A 20,937-nucleotide genomic window follows, 5' to 3' on the forward strand; every position below is an offset into this window, starting at 1 on the left:
AGGGAGTGGGCATCCACTCGCTTCTGGTTCACATATTCCTAGAAGCAGGCATCCCACATGTGCCATCAGGTAGGTCAAAGGTTTTCAGATCATGCCACTTTGCTGAAGGATGGGTTTTTGTCATGTGTCAAAGCAGAAAATGTCATCTTTTTTATTGTGCATTCATCTTTATATAAAGAATTCTTTACTTTACTGGAACAGCTAATCACGTTAAATATAACGGGTTACAGAGTTTGTAACTATAACTGTCCAAAACAAACAAAAAGTCCAAAAACATTCATCCAGTTTTCTCCTCTTATCCAATTCATGGTCACGAGGGTGCCAGCTGCCATAGAGGAAGAGGGCTGTCGCAGGGTCAACAACACAGACAACCATTCAAACTTCTTCTTAACTTATTCATTTTCCATATGTTAAAAAACAATGAACTTTTTAACATAATTAAGATGAAAAATACTAAAGAGAACAAGAAACTAGCTCATTTTCTCAAACTGTCATATTTTCCAATAGTGGAAAAATATTTAAGTGGATGTTTGATTTCACCTGCTCTGACGTTGGCTTCTGGTTAAACATTTGACATGATTGATGCTAGTGCAGCAGGGAGGTGTGTCCTCACTGTCTTACCGAGGATTAACCTGTTTTGTGTGAAAGTGGGAGAGGCACAGGTGAAAATTTGTTACTAAATAAAATCGTTGAAACAGGAGACAGTGTCAGTTTTTGCATAACTAATCTGATATAGTTCATACCAAGAGTGACAAGAAAAATTTATTTTCTCTCGTAATATTTAAAGGGATGCTTGTGCCATGCCTAAATAATTTCTGTTGTTGCTTCAGCGTCTGGAGAAATATCTGGCCCGACTGCTCCATGTGCAACAGAAAGGCGTGTCCCCTGAGTCTTAGCCAAGTATTTAAAGCAGCTCCGAAGTTGGAGCTTGTTTAAGAAAGAGAAAGGCACATTGAAGACAAGATTTCTCCCTCCAGACTGCATTTCTGTCATATTTCTTCTCAAACTGAACTGAGTGAGTTTGAACTCTATGCTTGCTATGTAGCTCAGACAGATTTACACTTTGTGTTCCTAACAATGTTTACTGTATTTAGCTCACATTCATTCAATTGTTCTTCTAAACATTAGTTTTTTTGACCAAGTAATTCATTAATAGGGAAAAGGAGTATGGCTCTAACGCAGTTATGTATTGCTACCTCAGTTGTCATGTCAGGATTGTGTATTAATGAAAAAATAATGAAAAGGTTCATTGACATTTCTATTTCCTGCGAGATTAGCTCTTGCTGTCAATCAATTTTTTACATTAATGTATTTTTCTTCACAGGGAATTCCTTAAAAAATATCTGTATGCTGTACATATTAGATATGATTCACAGTAGAACCTTAATAGCTATTAGATTTGCCAAATTACGCATAACAGTTCAATAAATACAGCGATCATTTCCTGTCAGTTTAATTGTAATGCGAAATAGATATCAGAACTTCTCCTTGTGTTTCAAAACAAATGGTCCTGTGGTGAAAGAGGTCATGAGTGCAGCTGTGGATGCTTACTGCTCAGCACCCTCCTGAAGGAAAATACCCAGCTTTAATGAATAACACTCGGGTATTTTACATCAACTGCTAAAGTCATGAGGGTAAACTAAGAATCTGACATTTGACTATCACTGTATAAATGCCAATTTCAGTTGCTCATTGGTTCAGTCATCTAAGATGTGCCACTGCCAGCCAGAGAAAATATGCTCTGATTAGTTAGAGTGTAAAACAGCAGCTGAAGAAGTAATGACAATCGGCTGTCTCCTTCTCACTGATGGGCAGCTTCATGAAAGTTCCCCTTATCTCAAAATTTTACATTTGACAGATTATTTAATATAACATCATCCTGCAAGCAAACTATCAGGAGCTATATCTATTCTGTGTGTCTCCTAAACCTATAGTAGGCCCTCATACAGGCCTACTATACAGATGTAACTTATTAAGTGTCAAGTGGAGGGTGAAAAAACAGCTTAATTTAACGTTTTAGCCATTCTGCTGGCATGGGATTTTTACTATACTAAATCAACAAACAATAAAAGTGTGCTGGTCAGCACTGTTACCCCAGTAACGTTCAAGGTTCAAGCCTTCCCTCTGTGCAAGTGCATTCTTTCTTTTGGTAAGTTCACAGATGTGAATGTTCAGTTAAGTGGTGATTCTAAACTGGACATAGGTGTGGTGGTGAGGTTGAATGAGTTTGCCTGGGCTACTGCCCTCTGACCAGATAAACATCCAAATGGATTTATTTCCAAAAAACAAGTTAAGCATATCTTATATGTCGTTGTGCCGCTGCGTGATTAACGAAATTTTACAGAACAATAGTCTAGTTCATCACAAAAATCTGGATATGAAGTTCATAAAAGCTTTCTGGGGCTCTTTATCAAAGGCGTCTTTGTTATTATCCTTAAATTTCTAGTTTTGAGAATATGTGTTGTTTTCTAAAAGAAAGGAACGTATAGACAATGAGTACATTCATCCATTCACCCATCCATTCTCTTCTGCTTATCCTTATCAGGGTCACGGGCAGGCTGTAATCTATCCCAGCTAGAGTGTATCGAGCGAGTGTATCGAGAGTAATTAGTAAGTGTTGTCATCTAGAATATAGATTTTGTCTGGTCCATTGTACCCACTGTGGGCCAATCTCGATGGATAACTTTTATCTTATTCAATTCTTTTGTTTTCAACAAATATATGCAAAGCTATTGACATTTACATTAGCTCCTGCTATTCAGTGCAGGAGGATTTTCTGCAATTATTTTAGGTTATTTGCATGCTTATTTTTAGATAACTTTATAATTTTGTAAATGTGTCGATATTCATATTTTTATTTTTTTTTACTAGAAATGATGACTTGAATGGATGACCCATCTTGAATTAACTTATAACAATTTCAAACATTTTAAAAAGAAGTAGCGTTTTAGCAGACCTTTCAGCATATGCTGTTAAAATGCTCTGTAGGCAAAAAGGATCTTCAGTTTCTCTAAACAAGAATGAAAACAGTTATGTTTTTATATGTTTCTACTTATTTAGTTAGAAAATTAGTTCAACAGCTGAAGCTTTACATTGTTTGTGTCAAATTAAACTCTTTAAACAGAGAAAATATCAGTAGAATACAAGTCTGCTAAAACTGTAATGGCACAACATTGTAGGTATTCTGGTTACTTCTCTTGAACCTTGAACAAATTGATTTGCCGTATTGACTGTAGAAAAAGGGGGGGGGGGGGGGGGGAACCACTGTATCTTTAATAAATGTAGCTGTGTGGAGTACAATATATATATACATACATATATTTTTAAAAAGTGTTTTGTTGCTAGGCAATAAATCAGTTTCTGTGTGTGTAGATACATGTGTGTCTTTGTTTCTACATTGTTTTGTTAAGCAGTTTTTAGTTGGCTGTCTGCCAGCAGTAAATATGACGCCCAGTTCCTACCTGGGTGGAGGTGTTTTGTCACCAATGCTGAGGCTGCTTGCAATTTATTTTAACCCCTCAGATTCTCGACATATGAATAAGAACCGAACTCAGTCTTATTATTGTTTGAACCTTTTTGGTGAAAATGAAACAGTCGCTGATGTCGAGGAATGTAAAGTGTGGGTGTGAAAGGCTTTTAGAAGGTTTATAGTATTTCTTTGAAGGAAGAAAAATGTGCAAGACAAATCAGAGTGAAGTGAACAAAGCACAGAAAGAAGAGAGGGAGAGAAATGGTTGTGATGATTGTAGTTCACCTGAGAAATGTACCCTGTGTGTAATGTTTCTTCTTAAGAGGTGACAAACGACTGTGTTCTTTGAAATTTGCAATGACAAAATTCTTTGTCATTGCACACCTGTGGATAAGAACATGTGCTCAGCTCCCCAGAGGACCACCCAAATGCTTTCACAGACTCATATATCAGCTTCAGAGGATCAGCTACAGAAGTCTCCTGAGGGTAGCCTACTGCAGAGTCAAAACACCCCTCCTAAGTCTCGCCGGGGGGGGGGGGGATCATTCTTTATGCATACAGAACTAAGTTGAACAAGGTAGTTTAAAGATTTAGAGACAGACTAGGCTGTATAATATTATCAAAACACACGTTTGAGTTTCTCCTTGAAAACAAATCAATGATTCATAAATGAAGGAACGAATATTCCTCACAGTTTTTTTGTTCATAATGACGTGATAGCATCGTTAGCTCCTACAAATTTGTGGATGTGATTAAAAGCTCCCATTCCACCACATTTTCAAGGTGCTCCATTGGTGCTCCATTTCAGAATCAGAAAGGGTTTTATTGCCAAATGTTGAGCAAGTTTACAACATTAGGAAATTGCTGCAGTACTTAGTGCAAAACTTACTGTAAGACAACACTTAAATAAACATAAGTGATGATCAGTGCAAAAATGAAGAGATGCAGAGAACACAGTATAGGGTCATGTGTTTGTGGTGTGAACAGTCATATGGTTATTGTTCATGAGTCCAACAGCAGGGGGGAAGAAACTGTTCTTATGGTGAGAGGTTTTGGTCCGAATGGACCGGAGCCTTTTGCCTGAGGGGAGCAGGTCAAACAGACTGTGTCCAGGGTGAGAAGGGTCAGCTGTGATCCGAGCTGCACACCCCAGTGTCCTGGAGGTGTAAAGGTCCTGCAGAGATGGGAGTCTGCAGCCAATCACCTTCTCAGCATAGCGCACAACACGCTGCAGTCTCTGTTTGTCCCTGATAGTGGCTCCAGCGTACCACACGGTGATGGAGGAGGTGAGGATGGACTCGATGATTTCAGTGTAGAACTGCATCATCGTCCGTGTTGGCAGGTTGAATTTCTTCAGCTGCCTCAGGAAGTACATCCTTTGCTGGGCCTTCTTTATGACGGAGGTGATGGTGGGCTCCCACTTGAGGTCCTGGGTGATGATGGTACCCAGGAAGTGGAATGAGTCCACAGTGGTGATGAGGGTGTCAGTCAGGATGATGGGGGTGGAGTGGGCTGTGTGCTTCCTGAAGTCCACAATAATCTCCACTGTCTTCTGGGCATTCAGCACCAGGTTGTTGTGGCTGCACCAGGACACCAGACGTTCAACCTCCCTCCTGTAGGCAGACTCATCCCTGTCGGAGTCCAATCACTGTCCAATTTGAGTAATAAAGAGGCGATCGTGGTCAGCAATATGCTCAGGTAGCATTTAAAAAATGTTTAGTCAGTATTAAGGGGGCCTGAGGTGTGTTACGAAAATATCACGCACACTATGACATTATTACCAGCAGTATGAATTGTTGTTTCAAGGCAAGATAGATCATGGACGTTTTCATGTTGTTTACACCGAATGTTGCAGCAGAAATCCAGACATGTTTCTCCAGTTAATAGACATTCTTATGGATAATGGTAATGGATAATGAATATTCTCCATTTAAAAGCAGCCATTCACTCGTTCAGATGGTTAGCTAAGATAAAGAAATTGTTGAAAGACTATCTGTAAGGAGTCAAGCAACACTGAAATCACTGACTATAACCAATAAACAGTAGAAATGGTGGCAGTTTAATATGAATAATATTTAATATTTATAATACTTTCTTGAGGTTACCATACTTCTACATTTGAATGTATTTTCAGTCTGATTTTTCTTCTTTTTTTCCCCGCCCAGATGTTGCACTCTGGGAAATAATATGTTAGGGTAGAGTTTCACTGCAAGATTATGTTCCGTTTTTTTTTTTATATTTATTTCAAAGGACTTAAATCAGCAATTTCTCACACTGAAGCAAAGACATGATGCATAGAAGCCATCAGTAATGAGCCTGCGAGCTTAGATCGTAAGATACTGAAGCTTTGATGGATTAAAAATACTGCTGAACTTAGCTGATGAAAAGACCCTTCTTGTCTTTGTTCACAGTGACAATGGATTACCTTTTAGATCGCTTACTGTGGTACCTTAATCATTTATGACCATTTTATGAACAGTTGTGAAAAGAAATATATGCATAGAAGCATTTGTAAAGGCTGGGATGTTAACTATTATTAATACCAAAGTCATTGATTATCTAATTGTTGTTCTTTATAAAAAAATTTTCTCCAGAATGCCTGCAGAGAGGCAATCAGCAAGAGGCAGATCTGCAGTAGGTCGCTTTCCATCTGTCACTTTTGGATTTGGGGAGGACACAGAGGCAGAAAAAGAAGAGCCAAAGGAAAACAATGTTAAAAAAGGAAATGCATGCAAGGAGTGGCTGCGTAAGGTCTGCCCATGCTGCTGTCCCAAGCATGATGATGTCATAGACACTGAGGTCACGCTGGTTGATGGGCCGGGTAAGGAGGACGGGGGAAACGGCGAGAAACCTGTGCCTGGTGACAAAGAGCTTGACGGTGATTAGAGAGACTCCATATAGCCACTGTTTACACCCCCCCCCCCCAAAAAAAAGGGAAGAAATGCCAACAATATGAAATACTTCAACATGTCCTATGTTTTTTCTTTTCTTTTCTTCAGAAGTCCTTCTCAAAGTGAAGTCAATAGACCTCCTGAAAAGCAAATCAGGGGCGAATCGCACAGAGCATCACACTGATCTCTATCAAAGTGATAATTTAATCATCCGCAGGGGGCAGAGTTTCGAGATGTGGATAACCTTATCTCGACCTTTCAGCCCCTCCTCCGATGAGCTTCATCTCGACCTTAAAACAGGTTTGTGAGAAGTGAATGGAGACTTTTATAAAAGTAATACATGTTATAGTGTTGTTTTGTTTTTTGGGGCAACAGAAAATTTCAAATTTGACTGAATTTCATCCAAGACTAGCCTGAAATATTTAGAGCCAGAGTATGAAACTGGATGGGAAGGATCCAAACTGGTCACAACATACTCACATGTTTTCCTGAAATCTTGTGCAGAGCAGCACATGATACAGTGCATATAGTGGGGAGCCTGTTCTAATATAGTCTACTGTGAATAGGAATGAATGGAGCTAAATTGCTTTTTCTTTTTTCTTTTTTCTACATGCACTTCCAGACAAAGCAGCCCCATTTTTAAGTGTTTGTAGTTAGAGTATTGATTATATTCCTGAACTGAAATGAAACTCAATGAAATGCAGTGAAATTTTGTTTTCTTATTCTCCTGTGAAGTATTTCTTTTCTGCAGTAGTTAAGCACCAAGATGCATCCATAAACCAGATGATATTACTTCTCAAATAATTACAGTAAAATAGGAGATCACTATCAGCAACAGCTGCCTGTGTTATCTGAAGTCAAGGGACGGTATTTAAATTAAAAAATCCACTGGACAGCTTTGTAAAGTTAAGTTAGCCCTAGAAACCACAATAGTTGTTTGTTTCTTTTAAAATTGCAGGCTCCAAACTTGTTCTCACAGCTGAAATTGGGCATTTTAACATGGGAATGCATACATGCTGACTTGTTTTTAGTGCCAATTTCAAGAAGTCGTTGGGGATTGCATCAAAGTTTTTGGACTGCAGGTCTTATAGGGCCCATTTATTCATTATAAATGGCTCTCCGGAGAGTAGAAGCTCTCTAATTTACAAAAAAAAGACATTTTTTTCTTTTATGCTCACATCTTGTACTGTGTTTTTTTGCTGATTGTGTGTTGAGGCTGCATAGATGTGTGAAATAGATACTTATAGATATATGGGAAGGCTGTGGATGAGAGAAGGGGATTTTTTAGTTCAGATTGCTATGGTAACAGTTGGGGTTGCTATGGTCCTGGGAGAGTGTTTTACAGATGCAGTCTTCAGTCCTGCTGATACTAGAGCTCCCTTCTACTGAGAATTCACTATCACTGCTGCCGCTGCCAGCAGCATGAGCCTCGGACGCCACCTGTTTACCCAGTGTGCATGCCTGTCTCTGCACACTGCTTGTGAGAATTGAATGCTGTCAGACAGGGAAAACCAATATAGATCTTACAATTACAGCTGTGTGTGATAGCGAGTTAGGGACACTTAAGTAGAATAATTACAGTGCTGCTGCTACAGAAAAGGTGGGCTCTATAATGCACTGTTTAATGAAAGGTTTTGTTTTGGTAAAGTGACAGAATAATAATGTATACATTTTAAAATCTAGATTTTGCATTTAGAGGGAAAAAAATATAGTTCTAACCTATTTTATCCATAATTTGAGACAAAAACAACAGCGACATTCAATGTGAACACTAATTTAAAAAGCCATCTGTAATACCAGCAATAAGCAGGAGAACAAAAGCAGCAGACAATGCCAGTTTTTATGCTTTTGAAAACCATAACACCCCTCTCCAGAATGGCACTGCATTACGAACTAAATTGCCCCCAGCTCACTGTTTTCAGGCATGCTTACAGTACCCTATATTCAGTCTAAAGACTGTACTCTGAGACACATCAGACACACAGCACAAAAGCTAATCACAGCACAGCCTAAAACGACACACTGTTTTAAATAGTGGAGGATTTTTTAGGCGAAAGAGAGTGACAGTTGACACATGCTCTGACCTTTTGGTTCGGAAGCCCTGCAAAAAATTTTAAGGAGGTGATTCTCGTCACACCTGACAAAATGAAAGTGTCAGGCACAGTGAACTGCACGTTGACAGTTTTTTTTCCTCTGTTCTTTCCCCCTGTAAGGCAGAGAAAAGGCCTGGCAGTAAACAAAAGGGTTAATACACCCTGGAACTATCAAATCTCAATATTTCTAGGAATAGTTGTCTTTAGAATCTTTAGCCAGCAGCTGTTTACTGTTGCTTTGCAGAAATGCAGGAGGAAACCATAAACTGAAGATACAAAACAAGAGTGTAAGAATGTCAAGTTGTGGCAGTTACTCATCAATTAGGAGTAAACTCTTTAACAATTATCATCAGACTTTTTGGGTTTTGCTCATTTGTACCCAGAAGTGTCTGAAAATGTCATGGCCATCTGCTAATTACAGTTCTTTTGTGCACTGGTATAATTTATGTCCCAATTATTGAGCAATAGCCACCGAAAACAGAAGGCTAACTGGTCTCCTTGAATATCTACAGCACTTATCATGCATATTTATCTGTTAGATTTAACAAGCTTGTCGAATTATAAAGGAGTCTTGCTCCTTTCCAAGGATATTTTTTCATTCTTGGACTCAGCTACAGAGGCCTTAGTAACTCTTTCTTGATTCTTAGTTTAAAATATCCTAATTTATCTTATCATGAGTTATGTTGAACCCCAACATTTCATCCACTGTTTGGGAAAAAACAACAAAAAAGCTGTATTAACTTTTCTCCTTTCCCGGTAACATCCCTTTAAGTCAATTTTCTTCTGATTGGCAGCCTCATGAAAACAGAAGGTTTAGACAGCAGGTGGGAGGGGCTTATGTGTTCACACTCAGAGTTGTGCGCCTGAGAGTGTTATGTTTCTCTCCCTCTGTTTCTCTGTTTCTCTCTTGCTCTCTTTTGTTTTTATAAAAGAAAATCATAAAGTCTTCCCTGAACCAGAGTTAGAGTCTAGAGTAGCAGTCACTGGGTTAGAGTCCCTCAGTGGTTATGTAAAGGTGTAGTCTTTGTCCATGTTAATGAACTTGCTATCTTTATCACTCGTGGCTAGTGGTGCACAGCTGCTGCTTTCCCGTCAGCCAGTAAGTCACTATGCTGTCCTGGCATCTCGTGTCTGTTTTTTCCCTCCCTCTTGGTCACTATAATGCAGAGGCAACTACTTTTTTCTTAACAATGGCCGTTTCATTCATTTTCCTCATGTCTTTGCGAGCCGCTTTCGTATCCTTTTGTCACACACAATCAGTGGCCTGTCTGTCCATGACTGAATCAGATAAACATCTCAGGGTGAAACTGGAGAAAAGCAAATCAGTTCTCTTAAGGCATTTGAAAACACAGTCAAGACAAGGTCACACCCACTGAGGGTAGAGAGTGATAGCCATGGAAAGCTGTTATTTTCCACAATCACTTTAGAAGGAGAGCTCCTTAATGTGGCAACAAATTGAACATTTCAGCTGTTTGTACTGTGGGAAATTGTGAGTTTATATATTATAGAAAACACTATTTTTTTGTTGTCTTTGAAGATCAAGCTTTCTTTTGATAATGATGAGGCCACACTAACTTCAAATGTCAAGATAGTGCAGTAACAGTGAAGCTGAAAACATGGAGACTTTTATAGTACAGCTGTGCTGAGATCGAATGCTGTCACACAAGGTGTGTGTGTGTGTGTGTGTGTGTGTGTGTGTGTGTGTGTGTGTGTGTGTGTGTGTGTGTGTGTGTGTGTGTAGACAGCTTGTCAGGACAGAGCTTTCTGTGTTCCTTCTTTTTAGTTTCTGTTGTTCAAACGTACTCTGGGGATGCAGGTGTGGTTTTAATTGAGGGAAGTGATTCTTAAAAAAACCAACATAAAAAAAGCACAGTAACTGTTTGGGCATGTTATGAATAACAGCCAGTAACACTTTTTTTCGTTTCTTTTTCACCTACTAAGGTCCATTGGCAGTAGTGGCAAAGGGAACTCATGTAATCATTCCACTGGTGGCGAAGCTGGAGGGTGATCGCTGGGAGGTTGCTGTTGTGAAACAGGAGGACAAAAAGATAAAACTGTTGGTGAATTCTCCAGCCACAGCCGTCATTGGCCGATATCAACTCACAGTGGAAACAAATAATCAAAATGGATCGGCCAGTTCCACACATGACCCTGCCAATGACATCTACATATTGTTTAACCCCTGGTGTCAAGGTAAATATGGACATCTTATGGTTAATTTATACTTCTGGAATGAATCTATGCAGAGCCTATAATGCAGCCTATGCAAGTGGCCAACCCTACTACCAGTATTTATACCTGTGTGGGTTGTGGTGATGGTGATATGCAGTTACATTTCTAAGTTGGGCCACGTCAGGCTATTGTGTAGGTTATTGTGTAAATTTAATACAGAATTTGAATTGCATACTTGGAGTTTTTTGGAATAAAGTCCTCTGGCATAGTGTTAAATAAGAAAATCAAATTCTCATATTGAGAATGGCAAATAAAAAAAAATATTAAATCACCTACACCAGCGGTCCCCAACCTTTTTTGCGCCACGGACCGGTTTATGCCCGACAATATTTTCACGGACCGGCCTTTAAGGTGTCGCGGATAAATACAACAAACTAAAACTAGTACCGGTACCGAAAAAAAGATTTATTCATAACACACGTGAAAAGACTCAGGTAAACCAAGTTAACGATAAAAAACAATAACAAAAGAGACCTGAGCCTCAACTCTCGCATCCCGGTACCAAACGACTCACGGACTGGTACCGGTCCAAGGCCTGGGGGTTGGGGACCGCTGACCTAGTGTATCATATTTGATACATACAGTTTCTTGTGAGTGTTTTGTGACTTCAAAATCATCAGTGTGATTTTTCCCCCTGAAATATTCTAAAGAAGTTACACAACAAGAAAAAAATGCCAGATGTACCAAATACAATACAAAATAAAAATCATATCTGGAAATTAAAATGTTATTTTTTTTTAAACAAATTTGTTTTTTGTTTAGGCTTTAAAGGGTTAGTTTTTGTTTGCAGTGTTGTTGTTTGTGGTAGGCTGGTCACTTATGGTGCTACTATCTTTTGTGCTAAATAGCAGTATCTTCCCACAGTTATCACTAAATATAACATGTTCAGGTTATGCTGCTAGCAAGAGTATTTTTCTTGCCAGCATCTCCCTCCTTCTGTTCAGCTTCATCTTCTTATGTTGTAGTGAGTCTATCTTTCCAAAAATACCACACTATTTCTCTGAAATAATGCCCTATACAAAGCAGTGACATCCCCTAAAATGACAACTACTGAACCTCTCAAAAGTTCAGTACAAAAATTACAAGCGTCACCAGACTACAACAGACGTATGCCATCGTTTCCAAATATATGTGTAGGAGGTGCTCTTATATAACAAGCACAGTATGGATATACCCTTGTCATCAGTTCAAAATAAATCTCCACAGACAGCCTTCAAGAATGACTCAGACGGTTTAATAAAAGACATTTTATGGTGGTAAAAATACCATGAAACTGTGATAGAAGAGAAAGCAAATTTAGAAGATAAAGCCTACTTGTAGAGTCTATGCTTCAGAGTGACCTTGTGTTATTTCCAGTTAAAAATGTTGCCTTTCCTATTTTCTGTCAGATGACATTGTGTACATGGATTCTGAAGATGAAAGGCAAGAGTACATCCTAAATGACACTGGACGAATCTACTATGGCACAAAGGATCAAATTGGAGCGAGGACATGGAACTACGGACAGGTGAGGGAGCTCTGAATCTTAATGTTTAATGACCAAGCTTAGCGGTCGAAACTGACATGGTCTCCTCGTGTTTTCCTTTCATTTGATATCAGTTTAATGACGGGATTCTGGCTGCTTGCCTCTTTGTCATGGAAAAGAGTGGAACTTCTCCATCTGGGTGGGGTGACTCAATTAATGTGGTGCGAATCATCTCAGCAATGGTGAGACGAGATCCCAACTAACAACGACATCACCGGACATACAACAAACAGTAAAATATGTTAAACCACATATGCCATATCATAGTCCCCTAAACGCAGGCAGTGGCTGAAAGCTGGAGTGGATACCAAGTGGCCAAATGGTGGCTGCACACTTCTGCTTACACCTGCTATGGGTTAAATGCAAAAAACAAATGTCCAGATTTGAATTAATAAACAAAAAACCTAGCTAACTTAAGGTATTTCGGGTATTGTCCTTAAAGTCAACCATGAAAGCATGAAACACTTCCTTTATTTCTCAGGTAAACTCCCCTGATGACCAAGGTGTTTTGGAGGGAAACTGGTCAGGAGATTATTCAAATGGAACTTCTCCAACAGTGTGGAGTGGAAGTGTAGAAATCCTCAAAGAATACCACAAAAAGAATGGAACCCCTGTTAAATATGGCCAATGCTGGGTCTTTGCTGGTGTAGTCACTACAGGTTAGACTTTTTTCAGCTTACAATATGTTTATTTGATCAAACTAAGTGGCTGATACGATATTAAACCCATTGTCTTCTTTTCAGTTTTACGGTGTTTAGGCATTCCCACCCGAACCGTGACCAACTTCAGCTCAGCACATGACACAGATGTTTCATTGACAACAGATGTGTACCTGGATGAGAACCTGGAGCCTATAGAGAACCTCAATGTGGACTCAATTTGGTATGTTCACCATATGTCACATTTACCTTGACTTACAAAGAAGGAGGTTAAGCGTTGCATGACTCTAGTGGCTTAATCTAAAGTTACTCCTCAGTGGTACAAGCAACCAGTATTTGGAAACAACTAAAAGATAAGTGGTATAGCCTAATAATTTAAGTCTAACGATACAAAGATGGCAACATCAGCGCATGTGTCTTCATTTATACATTGGTATGTGGTTGATTTACTTTAAAATTGTTACGACAGGTTGTAAAAACTACCCACAGAAACCTCATAGTACTTGACAGATTTACGCAGAACTAAAATTTCCACAGCTGTTTTCACTATAACTTTAGTTTACCAACCATAATTGTTTTCTGAAGGAACTTCCATGTGTGGAATGACTGCTGGATGGCTCGTAAGGACTTACCTCCTGGCCACGGAGGATGGCAGGCTGTCGACGCCACGCCTCAAGAGACCAGCCAGGGCACCTATTGCTGTGGCCCTGCTTCTCTCGCCGCTGTGCGCTATGGTCAGGTCTACCTGAAACATGACTCAGCTTTTGTGTTTGCTGAGGTTTGTGAAATATTCTTCTTTACTGTGTTTTGGGAAGGTAGAAGACATTTATCATAGTAGATATGAAAACACTGTATACTGATAAGGATTCATATGGCACGCATTAAATATATACATGACAGCTTCCTTTGTGGTGGGGACTTTATTTTCTAACCCCATCTCTCTCTCATGGTCTGTCTCATCGATATCTCAGGTGAACAGTGATAAAATCTACTGGCAGAAGAATGCAGATGGGACCTTCACTCAAATATACAGTGAAAAAAAGATTGTGGGCATCTCCATCAGTACCAAAGCAGTTGGCTCTAATGAACGCAGTGATATCACCCACCTTTACAAACATCCTGAAGGTAGCATCAAACAAAAAAACAGACACTTACATAATGACTTAAAGGAGATCACAAAAAATTTAAAAAGGGCTATAACTGAGATATTATTGTTGGATAACTTATTCAATTATCTCAATATTTCTTGTCATTCTCAGGCTCAAATGAGGAACGCATTGCTGTGGAAACAGCATGTAGCTTTGGCTCCAAAGCAAAAGCTTATTCATCTCCTACAGCTCAGGATGTCTCTTTAGAAGTTACGCTAGATGGTGAAGGTCCTAAAATGGGAAAAGATGCAGAGCTGATGATCACGTTGAAAAACAGCAGTTCAGAGCAACGCAGTGTCAGTCTGCACAGCCAGGTGTCAGTCATGTACTACACCGGTGTCCACAAAGCTACAGTCAGAACTGACACGACAGATATAGAAGTACTTCCCAATGAGGGTGAGTGGAGCATTTCATTTTTGCATAACTCCATAGTCTTAAACTTATGAAGAGGGGAAGCCTTTGGGCTCATCTCTGCCGTTACCACTGCATCACCACACAGACATGACACCGAAATATCTGACAATACGCGGGCCATTCTTCTCCCACTTGTGAACAAATCCCTAGATTACTTGAATTCCTCCACTCCATAGAGAAGCTCAATCATTCCTAACCCACAGTTTGCAATCCAGTCTTTTCAAGCCGGCTTGAGACTTGGAGATGCCTTCTGCCCTCAGCGGTGCCCATACATTGTATCCATATATGTTATAAAAGGAATCAATGATGTCTAGGTGTAATCCCAGTGAGTGTAAAACCTGAGGGACTGAGGCTGACAAACTGCAGGCAATTCTTGATCTGGTTTTACAGGAACTGAATTACATGTTATAACAGATCTAATAACTCTGGACACATGTAGACTGATGAGGCAAACTTCTGCATAAATGGACCGATTCTTATGTAGCGCTTTTCTAATCTGAACACTGAAAGTGTTTTATACAACATGCCTCATTCATCCATTCAAAACGCTTTTTTTCTATGCCAATGGAGTACCAGTAAGGATGGTCATATAGGCATATGGTATAAATTTATCAGATTAACTTGGTTAAGGTGGATGAGCAGGCAGCTGGCCTGGGTTCGAATCTGACCCGCGGCCCTTTGCCGCTTGTCTCCCCTTCTCTCTTTCCCTCTGCTTTCCTGTCAATCTTCACTGTATCTGCCCAATAAAGCCAAAAAAAGGGCCAAAAAATATATATATTAAAAAAAAAGATTAACTTGATATAATATTATGAAGCTAAATATGTTTGAAAACATCTGCTGACAATGGTTGCAGGTAAATTATTGTAAAAAATTATAATGTACTGGTGCCTAACATTACAATACCAAGTTCTGTCAAATTTTGGGATGATACAGTTGCGTTCACATTCATTGAGGGGATTAAGGAGGCAGAATACAGGAAACTAGTGAGTGATTTTGAGGGGTAGTGTGGGAGGTACTGTCTGCACCTGAATAATTACAAACTAAGGAGATGGTGCTGGATTTCTGGAGAAATCCCTTTTTTCCAACAGCCAGTCAACATAGGGTTGGCTATCATGTCCTGTAGATAGTCATGTACTATAAGTATACAATAAACTTGACTACACTCTGAACACTAACTTTATCTACAGGAAAGGGCAGGCTAGGTTGTTGGGCTCTAGTTGGACACTGTGGAGGCAATGTTAGAACAGAGATCACTGTCCAGCTTTGAGTCAGTTGTGGACAATACCACCCACCTTCTGCATTCTGCCTTTGAACAGAGGAGGAGTACATTTGCCCAATAATTACTACAATTATTTGATTTATTCTCCTCTTTTTATAGAGAGAATGATTTCTTTTATTCTGTTTGTGAGCAACCAACCACATATATATATATATATATATGTATATATATATATATATATATATATATAGCACTAATTATAAAGGCCATCTTCATTATTCTGTTGCCTACAGAAAAGATTCTGGAGTGGGCCCTGGAATACAAAGACTACAAGGACAAACTGATGGATCAGGCTGCCCTGATGCTTACAGTATCAGGCAGGGTCACAGAAACACAGCAGATCCTTGCTACTCAGTTCAGTTTCCGACTCAGAACACCAGACCTCATCATTAAAGTAAGCCACATAGTTAATCAGGTGATTATTACAGGAAAGAAGATTAAGATATAAATCTATATCTAAAGTTGTTTTCTTTCCATTTTTTGTCAAATAGCCACTGGGGAAGGCTGTGGTAGGAAAGAAGATGTCAGTAGAGATTTCATTTACTAATCCACTGCCACAAGTGCTGAAAGCAGTGATATTCCATGTGGAAGGACTTGGCCTTCTGACTGCTCAAAAGATAAATTATGGGTAAGGAGGAATAATATACTTTATACTGTGTGTGTTTTTTTTTTTAAATACCTTGTCTAGCTATCTCTTTTGTGATTGCTACTGTCATTTCCTGTCCTACCCTCAGAGATATTGGCAGCCACGCTTCTGTGTCTCTCACTGAGCAGTTCATGCCCACCCTTTCTGGAACGAGAAAATTACTAGCTTCACTGGACTGTAAGCAGCTCACGCAGGTTCATGGTGTGAGTGACATCACTGTGGAGGAGAAAAGCAACGCCCCTCTATAGTGATAATAGAGCCACTTTGAGGCTGAATGCTGACAGTTATTTCCTTTATGCACTGATTGTGTCTTTTTTTTCTGCTTTTTGCCTTCTATATGATAAGCCAGTATTTTTTTCACAAAGCACAGTACTGATTTATTTTTGCAGTAGAATATTGAAATTACTTATAACCCCACATAACCATAAAATATTTGATAACATGGTGGCGTTTATGGGCTGTTACAGAGAATAGACTGTTTCTACAATAAGAAAACCAGTATTAAACTGCATAAAAATGTCTTTACATCTTAATGCTCAAACTCTTGCAACATGCTTCTACAATACATTGAACAAGGCAGCATCCATAAAACCTCTTTGGAACATGTTTGCTCTTGCAAAGGTGTCATATGAAAGTATGTGGTTACTATGATTAGGAAACAGTTGGGGACCCACAGTAGATGCTGAAGTTGGACCATCTGCTGGCTTTAATGGAAGAGATGTGCTTATGTAAAGACTGGCTTAATATTTATGTCTTTGATTCTATTTTTATATATATTTATTTTGTTTATTATGTAATGCCAAAAGAATCATTTAAATATCAAATCACTACTTAAATGCTATTATATTAATAAAATGCCACTTATTAAAATTATGTCTTATTCTGTGATTTATTGATTTTTAATGTCAGCGTGTGTCCATTGTTATGCAGCTGCTGTCAAAAGTTCTCTGTGTCTCTGCTAATAATTTTTTTTCCAATGGAACAGTTGCCAGTGTTAAACTATTTAGCATGTGCTTGAATGTTGTTTGTTGGTGGCAAATAGGCTGGCTGGAGTATTTTAAAAAATCTACTGGGTTTTCCCCATATAACAGTCTCTAGAGTTTACAGAAAATTATACAAAAAAGAAAATATCCAGTGAGTATCCGTTCTCTAGACGAAAATTCTTGATGATGAAATTAGAGAAGAGCGTTCAGGCAGCTTCAAGCCAATAGGAAGGCAATGGTAACTCAAATAACTACTTGTTATAATTAAAAGTATGCCAAAGAGCATCGGAATGCAAAGAATGCACTCAAACACTGAGTGCTGACTCCCCACAAGGGTGTGTATTGAGTCCACTGCTCTACAGGCTTGGTAAATGGCCTAGTACTTATATAGCTCTTTTTCATTCTAACTGAGCACTCAAACACTCGCACCCATTCATACAAGCTCTTCTCTATACATAAGCACCTTGTCTAACACAGCGTTGGCTTCTCTTTTTGCAAATTACCTCTTTAACTTTGGCAAAAATCCATTTACACAACATAGCTGTTGCACTTATAGAGCGCTATAAAGGTGAGGATATGCATTGCATTATCTCTGCCAATAAACTGTATTATGTGCCCTTGGAAGAAATGCATCAGTGGGGTATTTGTTTTTGTCCTTTACAGTGGCATCAGCAGCTGCAGTGTGGGTGGGTTTCACTGTCACTGTCAAAAAAATTCCCACAAACTATCTGTTGAATTGCTTGCTGTGGCTGCTGCTGCTGTTCCTGCTGACTTTTAAACTTTCTGGGAGTTTGTTCTACACACTGTCAATCAAACCTAGAAACAGACTGAAATGAACCAAAATCTCAATAAGCCATGGTCATGAGATGTGGTTGTTTTGAACCGCATTTCAGAGCAGTATGTGGAAACATGCAAATAGCATTGACTCACCAGTTATGAGGATCCCACCATGCAACATAAAGAAACTGAAACAACATAACTGTGTATTTGCTTTAACGTTGTCAATTGCTTTGATATTAACTACAACAAAATGCTAGCACAGACCCAGAATAGCCAGTGAAGCTATGCTGACTCAGTAATGGCACATCAAAGGAAATAAGTACATACAGCTACAGCTGTGGTGTGTAAAATTAACATGTGTCAGAGACAAGTGGTGAACATAAAAGCGTTGGAAAACGTCACCCGCTTTGTCGCTTTTCCTCTGAGCTCTTCACTCTTTCCGAAGGTTTCGGTGAGGTTTTCTTTTCACATAGAAATTTCTAAATCAACAAATAACACGGAAGGACAGAGTCTGTTGGATTTATGAAACTGTTTCATCAATGTACTTCTCTATTAAATGATCTTAGTTTTCTGAGGAAGTGTAGATGCTGCTGTCCCTGCTTTCACCGACCTTCAGTATTTCCATCAATTTCCAATTTAGCAGTTTTCATTTGCTGTTGTTAGTTACAGACCATCTGTTTATATATCAAACTATCCAAACACACTGGTAAAAGCAAACTGAATCTCTCCACAGCCAAACCACTTGTAGGTGTTGACATAGCCTACAGCCACTCCAGTTTTATTTGTTTACTGGAGTGTGCTGTTTGCAGTGGTGTGAAAACCTATCAAGTACAGTGTTTGGCTCCAGTCCTGTCTTTTTCCCAAGGTTACCTCCTGTATACAAACTACTTCCTTCACAAAAGGCTACTTTCATCTTGCTTTCCCAGTGGTTTTCTCTCCACAGGTGTAACAACTCTGAGTTAGGTCCCAGGGCAGATTTTCTTATTGGGCCCTTACCACCATGTTGTACTGGAGCAATCGAGCTTCTCTTATTCTCTCCCTTTCCCTCTCTAACACACAAACACACACACACACTTAAAGCAATATATAGCATATAGCAATTCTCAATATTATCTATAGCATCATTCTAGATTTGATCAGCACCATGGACAGCAACTAGAGTCAGCAGTTAGGGGAATGGACATATTTGTCTAAGCTTATCCTAAAAACTCACACCATCTTCTTCAAGTAGACTACCACAAGCCTGTGATAAAAGACTGGAAGCAGTGGTGTTTGATAAGAAGCTAAGATAAATCAACTGGAACTAGTTCTCTGCATATAAGTACAAGAATTTTAAAACAAACCCTGAAATCTGCTGGGAGCCAATGTAAAGAATATAAAATAGAAGCAATGTGAGTTCACTTACTAGAAAGTGTTAATAGTCTGTCACTTTATATAGCGGGGAGGTGTGAACGAGATGATTTGTTTGAGCTGGTAACAGGCATTGCGATAATCTAGGCACGATGATACAAATGCATGAATAGTTTTCTCCAGTTCCACTGAGGAGACTATTGCTCACAATTTGCAAATGTTACTTAACTGTAAGAAACAGGAATGAGAAATAGATTTTACATGTAAGCCAAAGCCCAGAGAGAAATCAAATATTGCACATGTGACATTGCAGATGAGCAAAAGGAAGCAATCACTTGACTGATGTTTGGATGTAATTCAGGAGGAGCTATAATCAGTCTCAGTCTTCTTGGAATTTAAAACAAGATCATTATTAGACTGCAAATAACCAGCCTGGATTAAGCAATCAACAAGGATGGACCTTCTGCTAGCGAAGCTTGAAAGAGATTTATGACTGAATGTCATCAGCATAAAGTTGGTAAAATGTCCCTAAAAGATTGAATGATTCCAGCAAAAGGAAAAGTATAGAAAGAAAAGAAAAAGAAGTGTAAAGCAGGTCTGGGTGGTTGCTAGTGCTTATGGAAAGCACAAAAAAATAAACCACATGCTGTCATAGAACTGGACAAGTCTTTTAGATGCATAGTGCAGGAATGAGTGAGCTTTTACAGCTGAACACACCAGGCCCAGGCGTAGCTCATGCAGCTATACATGCTCTGATCAGCACCTGCAGGACAAAGCACAGCACAACAAAAGAAAACATACACTTAGTACCCACATGGCCCAGGGGTTTTTACAAATGGGACTTCGACTGCATATATTATATTGACTGATTATATATCCACAAAAGCAAAAAATACACTTTGTTCACTGTAGTTATTTGCAAGGTCACCAAGCCCAGGTGATCCGTAACATTAGGGGTAGCTTTGTTGCACTTGGGAGGCCAGTAAGCTGTGCCTAAAAGCCAGCATGCATGTCAGCAGGACCCCTACTGAAACAAAGGAACAAAAACAAAAGCAACATGTTAATATATTAAGATCAGCTCAACACTGAACAGCTGTGACCAAATATACAAATGTGTATTTTTTTTTGCTGGACCATTCTACTCATGTTTATTGGATCAAACATGACCCTTTTTATTTTACTAAGTACATGTTAATAATTAATAAGTGCATAGAAAAAGTGTTTAAGGAGTGTCTGTCATGATCTATTGTCTGAAAAAAAAAAAAAAGAAAAAAAGAAAAATGTGAGTATGTGCAAGGAGTGCAATCTATTTTCCAGCTAATCCACCACTTTGTGAATGATTACTCACTAATAGTATGGTTAACCAGTGTTTTAGTTCTGATGACCATGCAGCATGTGGGCAACACCTGGGAAAAAAAATCTTCAAAAGGTAAAAGCAAATGTCCTACTTGTCACTGAACTAAAAGCA

General features: G+C 39.0%; 1 protein-coding gene across 2 annotated transcripts; it reads left to right on the top strand.

The window, feature by feature from the left end:
• Positions 1 to 885: 885 nt before the first annotated feature.
• On the top strand, positions 886 to 17,209 carry LOC146361950 (protein-glutamine gamma-glutamyltransferase K-like). Of its 2 annotated transcripts, XM_084922428.1 has the most exons (14): positions 886 to 1,015; positions 6,064 to 6,347; positions 6,469 to 6,660; positions 10,395 to 10,646; positions 12,074 to 12,192; positions 12,285 to 12,392; positions 12,692 to 12,869; positions 12,954 to 13,092; positions 13,455 to 13,647; positions 13,841 to 13,994; positions 14,129 to 14,413; positions 15,944 to 16,104; positions 16,202 to 16,338; positions 16,445 to 17,209. In XM_084922428.1, exons 2-14 carry the CDS (start codon positions 6,065 to 6,067, stop codon positions 16,602 to 16,604), a joined length of 2,361 nt encoding a protein of 786 aa, XP_084778554.1. In that variant the 5' UTR covers positions 886 to 1,015; position 6,064; the 3' UTR covers positions 16,605 to 17,209. The 2 variants fall into 2 exon arrangements, with proteins under 2 accessions (XP_084778554.1, XP_084778553.1); XM_084922427.1 differs by lacking the exon at positions 886 to 1,015 and having other exon boundaries at positions 3,984 to 6,347.
• Positions 17,210 to 20,937: the final 3,728 nt, after the last annotated feature.

The sequence above is a fragment of the Perissodus microlepis genome, chromosome 23 (genome assembly GCF_051167445.1).
Source record: "Perissodus microlepis isolate ML-2025 ecotype Zambia chromosome 23, ASM5116744v1, whole genome shotgun sequence".
Taxonomy (NCBI): Eukaryota; Metazoa; Chordata; class Actinopteri; order Cichliformes; family Cichlidae; genus Perissodus; species Perissodus microlepis.